The sequence below is a fragment of the Vigna radiata genome, chromosome 2 (assembly GCF_000741045.1).
Source record: "Vigna radiata var. radiata cultivar VC1973A chromosome 2, Vradiata_ver6, whole genome shotgun sequence".
Classification (NCBI taxonomy): domain Eukaryota; kingdom Viridiplantae; phylum Streptophyta; class Magnoliopsida; order Fabales; family Fabaceae; genus Vigna; species Vigna radiata.
The window spans coordinates 5785670-5794135 of NC_028352.1; the positions used below are offsets into that span (position 1 = coordinate 5785670).

The 8466-nt window shown below is 28.4% G+C and overlaps 1 protein-coding gene across 1 annotated transcript; it reads left to right on the forward strand.

Annotated features, from left to right (window-relative positions):
• The first annotated feature begins 4592 nt into the window (after window positions 1-4592).
• LOC106755892 lies at window positions 4593-5284 on the forward strand. The gene is made up of 2 exons (XM_014638119.2): window positions 4593-4785; window positions 4878-5284. Exons 1-2 carry the CDS (start codon window positions 4700-4702, stop codon window positions 5089-5091), a joined length of 300 nt encoding a protein of 99 aa, XP_014493605.1. The 5' UTR covers window positions 4593-4699; the 3' UTR covers window positions 5092-5284.
• The last annotated feature ends 3182 nt before the right edge of the window (window positions 5285-8466 follow it).

Below are 8466 nucleotides of genomic sequence, written 5' to 3' on the forward strand. Positions count from 1 at the left end.
CCGGTTCTGTATAGAACCGCACTAGATCACGTGTCAGGCCAAAACTCAGTTTTACCGAGGCACCGGTTATGGTTTGAACTGCTCTATATGCTTGGGATATTCTTAAACCAGTTCATATAGGCTTCGCTTTCTTTGACCGAAGCCTATTAGGCGAGTTGAAAAACATATTTTTTTACTAGTGAAAGTCTTGTTTTTTCTCAGGGCCATGCAAAGGAAACAAAAGAAAAGCAGTAGGAGCTCCATTGCCAGAGGAATTGAAGAGGAAGTTCAAAAAGGAAGTGAGAAACCTCGTTCCTGTACCATCATTAATGCTAACTGTCTGGTTGCACTATCTGGCAAAGATCAATCGGCTTGTAGACAATAAAGCTGACGAATGTTTCCCGAAGCTGTCACAAAAAACAAATATATTACCATTATCTGCCTCTTGCCAATATCTGAAACCTATTAGGCTATAAATGAGGTAGGTGATTATTGCTGGATCTTGGATCTGCTTAAAGCTATTCAGAAAGTTGGATCTGCTTAAAGTCATGGAAAATGATATTTTAACACAATTTTTTGATACTATTTTAATACTGTACACGTGTCAAAATGTGATTGGACGATTTCAAATTAAAAAAGTTGAGATAGGGGTATGTTTGGAAGAAAAAAGCTAAAGTTTACTTTTTAATTTGAAATCGTCCAACCACATTTTGATACGTGTACAGTGTCAAAATGATGTCAAAAGAATGGTGTTAAAATTTTATTCAGAAAGTTATTATTTGAATTCGACACAATTTTAAATTTTAAGCTGACAATCATTCTTCCCAATTTTCTATAAACATTACAATCATAAATTGTTTGTTGATAATGGATCAAACTCAATTTTGCTGCTTTTTGCTGTTGTCAAATTTGTTGACCGAAATTGGTTTGAATTAACAAGGAAAGACAATTATTTTGTTTATGCGAATCTATTAAAAACGTGTTATCAGAATATTATTTAAAGAATAAAACGTGGTTTCATCACACTCACATGACTCACGGTTTATTACATTGTCATGTAATAGTTTTTAATTTCTTTTTTCATTATTATGATGTATTGTATGCATACCTTATCAATTAATTTTCAGTATCTGCCATCCTGATTTGTAGTATAGAGGTGTAATAGTTTTTTAAGAGTATTAAATATTTTCTTCCTTCTAACACCATTCCAACAATCATGAAATATAGTAAATGCTAATGATTCCTCCTAAATAAAGTTAAAACCAATGACATTTACTATATTTAAGAAGAATATTAGCACAGCATAGCACAGTCTACAGTGTTTGATGGTTTTAACTTTTGATTCCCGGGTCACTTTCTGTGTGGTTTTTGCTATTGCATTATCTGCAAGAGCTTATGGGGAAATGGGTAATGTATGTAAGAACTGGGGACACTGATATAGATTTCTTTTAGTTAACTAAGTCTTTTACACAGAAGCTTTCCTGCAACATTACACAGTAATGCTTAAAATATACAATGGCAGTACCTACAAGAAAACGTCTTTGTTCCTCTTGCTAAAAATATACAATGACAGTGCCTACCAACACTTGCTTGACAGTAAATTCAAATGGGACCTGCAAACGTTTTTAGGAAATTAGTAGCACCAAATGTTATTAAAATGCTAAATATTGATAACTGTGGACAAAAAGAAGTGAGAAAAAAAATGTACAAACCTGAATAGAATTATAATACTCGGCATTTTAATTATGATGGATACATTTCAAGTTATCCCATAACAACAGTGAGTCATTCGAAAAAGCAGGTAAAGGTTAGTTCAAGACAGATGTTAAAAGAAAATGATCTGTATGTTAGAACATTTTTTCCTCCTCTTCTTTAATCTCGGTAATTTCTCTGCAAGAGCTTACTTCCTATGGATATAAGGCAAAGTCCTCATTGAGTGCAAATACAATATTATTGGGTGATTTATTTTTTGAGCAATTGTGGTGAAAATATGTCTTTGAAAATTCTCTATCCATCATTCTAATGTTTAATGAAGAGAACTATTATATTTGGACAGTCGAGATAAAGTTTGTTTTCAAGTCTCAACGTTTATGAAATATTGTAATATTTGACACTAATCCACAACCATTGAAAGAAATCCTTCTCTTCCTCAGCTTAAAGCTTTTGAGGAAGATATACTGAGTAAATATGAAACTCTTACTTGCTGTATTCAGGACTTGCATGCCAAATTTTATGATGATTTTCATTTATGCTTCCAAATGATAACTTGCATGAGTGAAATAAAAAAACTAAGTTAGTGATCACACGACATACTAATATTTACTATTAACCAATCTTGAATCCTTTTATCTAAAAAATTACAAGAAGATATCTCGTGGGAATTTCTATCTTGTCAAAAGAAATATATAAAAATATTTTTTATAATAAAAATATTTAAATAGATAATTTAAAAAGTGTATAAGAGAAAAAGAGCATTTAATTTTTAAAAAAGTATTATGAGAAATTTCTCTCAGATCAATTATGTTGTAAAATTTATATTAAAAAAATGAAGTACGGGTCTTTATAAATGAGGAAAAAGACACGAGGTAGAATGGAAGATGGGAAGCACGTGATGTGAAACGACATTGGAATGTGCGAGGTTCATACGTGGTGCATGGGTGACCACTATTTATTTATTTATTTATAATCATTGGATCAAATATTTTAAAATAATGAGTGGATGAGATCAATTTTTACTAGAGAAGTAGTAAATATAATATTACAATAATTAAAAGAAATTTGAATCATAATAAAACTAAATATATTTTAACTACCTTAAATTCTGGAAATTTTTATTGCAAATAAATTTAAGATTCGTAAAACACAACAATATATGAAAAGATTAAGAAAAATAATTGAAAGTGTTGCAACTTGTTTTCAATTAGATATCGTATTTTCTTGTTAGGCATAATAAAAAAATTACATTTATAAAACAACCCATTATAGCATATAAAAATGAAAATTTTCAATGTTTTACAAGAACAAAGGAAAAATTAAATTTTGTGCTTATTTTATTGGATAAACATTATAATATATATAAAATAAGAAGTCTAAATATATTGTAAATTTTCTTTTACTCTTTTCGAATTATATTTTACATTTTAAAGAAAAAAAAGGAAGATCTAAAACCAAATTAGTAAATAAGTTAATGTTAATTTAAAATTAAAAAATTAAACATGTTTAAAACAAATCAAGCATAAGGAGAAAATAAAGTAGTTTTCATATTGCCTAATTTATGTGAAAAAAATCACGATGAAATTACATTAAAAGAAGAAAATAATTAAATGTAAGTTTTTATTCTAATTTTATTGAAAAGATAAATCAACATAGTTATATTATAAGTGCAAATTATGAATTTTAAATGTGACATTTTCATTAGATAATTCAATTTTTTTAATTAAATTAAATTTCTTAGAATAAAAATAATTTAAATTAGTCTAAATTAAATAATTTTAGTATTATTTTCTAAGAAAATCGATTTATATTTACTATAAATGCTAAAAATAAGAAAAATGCATCCTTAACTACGATTTAAAATTTGAAAATTACTTCAGCTTAATAAATTTTATTTTATACGTCTAATGATGATAAATATTAATTATAAGTTTTTCAATCTCACATTTCTATATTTCAATTATTAATATTTTGTTGTTGTTTATTTTTTTGTTTAATCATCTACCTGTTTAATATATATTTACAAATGGAACCTTAATTTGGAGGAAAATTGTTTATGGGAGACTTGTTTACTTTTTATATGATAAAATTTTGAATTTTTGTGAATACTAAAACTAAGACAATTATCCGTAAATTGGAAACTATAATTTAAAATTTAAAATAAGTTCAAATTAAAAGTATGCGTCTTCATTTCCTAGCGACGCGGTAATGCTAATTATTACTTTTCAGCATCGTGTTTTCATTTTAAAATTATTAATTTTAATAAGATTTTATTAGTTTTCAATTTTCTTTTATATTTACTAATTTATTTATTTAATGTGTATTTACAAAAGTAACATTAACTGTAGAACAAGATCGTGTGTTCACTTGAGGGTGATAGGAGATGATTGGGAGAGAGGGATTGAGAAGATTTGAGAATAATATTTTTTGTTGTTTATTTGAGTGAATTTGGAGGTAAATAAAAATGAATTTTGAAGTAAATTTTTTTAATTTGTCATATAAACTAAATCCTACTCCAATTCTCACAAATTTTATTTCAAAATTCACTATCGTTTATCTCACAAACCTTAATATATAGTTATGTATATCAATAACTTTCTTTCCATATTCTCATAAAAGATTTTCTTTCATTTTGCATGTCATGTAATTTTAAAGTCATTTTTTACTTCTGAATTATACAATTCTAATTCAAAAACCTTTTGGTTGCATAATTCAAAACTTATTTTTACAATTCAAAATTATTTTGTTCTAAATTATATAATTAAATTTTTTGAAACGAGAAAAAAAATATGAAAATGAAGGAATAAAATTATGGAAATGCAGGCATTAATGAATTATCCAAATTAATAAAATAGTAATATTCAGAGTTTAAAAAAAAGGACACCGTGTGGAGAAGAGAATAGAGACGTCACACACAAACGCTCGCAACTAAAGACTTTGTCCATATTATCATTTCTCTTCTCTCTCTCTGTCTCCCTGTCAATTTCTCTGAAAATCCGATCACAAAATGCAGTTCATGCTCAACCTTCGTGTTACTCATGGAGTTCCACTTTGTCTCTCTGGAGTCACCAATCCTCTTTCTTTCTCTAAGGAGTATCTGAAATTCAACCTTCTCAACTCTATATATGTCTTCCATTTTCTTTGCTTTCTCTCTAATTCATCATCTTAACTTTTTGGTGCTGCAGAATAGCAGATCATGACAGTCGGAGGAAGAACATGAAGAAGCAGAGATCAGTGGCCAGAGAGGGTGTGCATGCAAAGCATCAACAAAAGGGTACCCTCATCACTAACTTTCAAACCTCTTCTCTGATCATGGCTGAAGAATATGGAGATCTTGGTCACATCATACTTCATCATCTGTTCTGTATTCACCTTGGTTTAACAGCAAAAGCTGCATAGCCTTATCAGTTCTTCACTAAGATTACCACTGTTTCTGAACTCTGTTATGTATCCCTGTTGAATTGATCTCATCTTTTTTATTTGTTTTATTGATTATCAAGTTAGAACGGGTGTCTGATAAGAATTTGATTCTTACCAGTATGTCAGAGTCATGTTTATAAGTAAATCTTCAACTAGGTTGTTTTTTCTTGCAGTGCTGATATTTTTTAAGGGTTAAATATATTTTTAGTTTCTATATTTTTTGGGTAGTTTTCGTCTCTCTTTCAAATTGAGGTATGATTTAGTCCTTTAACTGTAGAAAAAATTTTGTTTTTAGTCTTTTTTATTAAATTTTTTTAACTTTATTTGTTACAGCACATTTCATTATAACAAGTAAAATTAAAAAAATTTAATAAAAAGGATTAAAACCAAAGTTTTCTAAAGGCTTAATACCGCTTTTGGTTCTTAGTTTGGGAGGTTTTGTTCAATATGGTCCTACCTTTTTTTAGTAACAATTGATCCCACTTTTTGAAAAAACTGTTCAATTGACTCCTTTTTGGTTTCGACGTACGACATCAATAAGTTCTTCCATGTATTCTCCTATCCAAATGTTATTTTAACAGTCCTGACATAATGTTATGTTAAAAATCATGTCATCATCATATACAATAAGAACTATAATAAACAATTTAAACTTGAATATGGGACGATAATAAACAATTTAAACTCGAATATGGGACGATTATGAACAAAAGAAAAATAAAAGGCTTAATACCGCTTTTGGTCCCTAGTTTGGGAGTCAATTGAACAATTTTTTCAAAAAGTGGGATCAATTGTTACTAAAAAAAAAGGTAGGACCATATTGAACAAAACCTCCCAAACTAGGGACCAAAAGCGGTATTAAGCCTTTTCTAAATTATCTCAAAATATAGAAACTAAAAACATATTTAACCTTAATTTTTTACTTTATCTTGTTTAATTATGTGAAACAATGTGGATCCATTTGTATATTTTTACCCCTGTAATTTTCATGTTGTAATATATGTTATGATCTTAGTGTTTATTTGTGTCTGATGAAATTGTAGTTCTATTGCCATTTCAAAATCTGGTATGAAATCTTAAATTTCAGAGTCAAGAGCTATTTTTTGTCCCATTTATCCAAAACATATGGCTGATTTTTAGAAAACAGTAATAACCAAATCCTAATTAATTATACAATCATAAATATAATTATCACCATTTTAAAGTAAGTTGTCATTTAGAAAATGCATGATTTCTTTTTTAAATTTCCCATTATTTATATTATATTTCCTTTTGTATAAAAAATATATAGAGAGATAGAAAAACTATATTTTCATAATCATTAAATCTTTGTTTTTTTAAAAAAATTACTATAAATCCAAACATCTTAATAGGTCTATTTTGAATACCGAAAGTTGGAGATGATGGTCTAATAATAATTGTAGTGTTAAAATAATATTTGTTAGTAAAATAGATTTTTTATAAATATAAATATTTAAATTATATTTGAATAATGATTGGGATTAAAGTTAATTATGCGAGTTTTTAAAAAACTTTTTATATGAACGATGCTAACAATAATATAATTATGTTTAAGAATTTTTATTGTTATATTTGATATTCTCATCTAAAAAATATCTGTCGAATGATTAAACTAAAATAAAAATACCAACTTTTTTTAATAAATTGCAAAGAATCTGACCTTTATATTGTGTAATAGTTAACTTCATAAAATAATTCTAAAATATAACATATTCAAAGTTGTCTTCAACTTCTTAAATCTAATGTTCAAAGATTTTAAAGATCAAATTCTGTTCTGAAAAATGTTTAAATATTAAACGTATTGTTTTTAAGTTAAGAAGTTAAAATGAATATTTAAACTTGAAAAACTAAAAATGAATTTTTAAATTTAAAAGGCTAAAATAGTATTTATCATTAATTTTTAAGGTTAAAAATATTATTCAATTTGAGCTTTTTGTTTATTCTGTTGTTAATAGTCAAATGATTACAATAAATATTATCATGTTTCATTTTTTGTATGATAAGAAAAAATATTATTTATTATTTTTCTTTGAAAATATATTTGCCTGAACTTGGACAGCATACTCACATCCACATGAGATATGTTAATATGATGCCACCAGATTAAAATGATTTAGTTATTTGGTTCACAAAAGACAATTAAAAGGAGGAAAAGGTTATCCAAAAAATGGAACTCTATATCTTTCTGTATTTTATCCTTAAAAGGGAAAGGATATAGTATTTAAAGTTTGGGTCCCGTTATTTTGACACCCACTTTTTGACACATATTTGACACTGCCACGTGTCAACGTCTTATTGGGTCGCTTTATTTTACTTTTTTTTTTAAATTTGGCTTGCAAAATGGAAAGCTTTCCAGAAAATTTGTATTACAATTATACCCCTTNGCTTTTTCATTGGTTTTGTGTGACAGATTGTCTCTCTCCCGTCGTCTCCCATCGTGCTCTCCTTTCCTCTCCCCTTTTGCGTGCTCTCCATTGCTCTCCAGTGCTCTGAAATGGCAAGTTNCNGAATGGACCTTCGTTGGACCAAGGTAAATGCCTTCTATCCTCTTTAGGTTTGGGTATTTTGTTTTAGGTTTGGGTATTGGGGTTCTTGTGGTTTCTTTAACACGTTATGGGTTTTGTTGATTTGGTGTGTTATTTGATTTGGTGTGTTTCTTGCCTTCTATCCTCTTGTTATTTGATTTGATGTGTTATTTTGTTTTGGACAGTTGAGNGTGCGTCATTCATTTTCAACTATGTATGTTAGCACTCTCAACGAATGGTTGACAGAGGAACAACGGGAAGTCATCTCGAAGACGCCAAAACCTGTCATTCGACTTCCGATGTGGGCAGAAAACAATGACAATGTGGATGCCATCCTCCGCAAATTTGTTCGCCCAACTGACTTACCGTNATCATCATCCACANAAGCAGACCAACCGTCATCATCATCCAAACAACCAGACAATTAATATATTAATTTACGTATGCTTTGCTTTATGTTTTGTAGTGAAGGGGAAAATTTACTTTAATGGAGTGCTGTAATAGTATGTTATCAGCTGTAAGACTGGTTATTGGATGACTGTACTTGTATTGAAGTTTCAATGTTGTTATTGTGAACTTTTATAATTTAGTAAGATGTAATGTAATGTTGTTATTGTAATCATTGTTTTCCTATGAATGAATTCACCACTATTTATTTTGTTAAACAAGTCAAATTGTCTTCAAAAACACCCAAAAATGACCAGTGGTCCCCCACGTTACCACAGGTGGCTCCTTCAGTTCAACAGGATGTCCAAAATAGCCTTATGGCTCGCGTAATCGATTACAAGCCTCTTGTAAACGATTACAA

Excerpts from the sequence above, each read along its gene's own strand:
- LOC106755892 (XM_014638119.2), top strand. The coding sequence starts at position 4,700 with ATGCAGTTCATGCTCAACCTTCGTGTTACTCATGGAGTTCCACTTTGT. Across the intron at positions 4,786-4,877 it reads CCTCTTTCTTTCTCTAAGGA|AATAGCAGATCATGACAGTC; the intron begins GTATCTGAAATT and ends TTGGTGCTGCAG.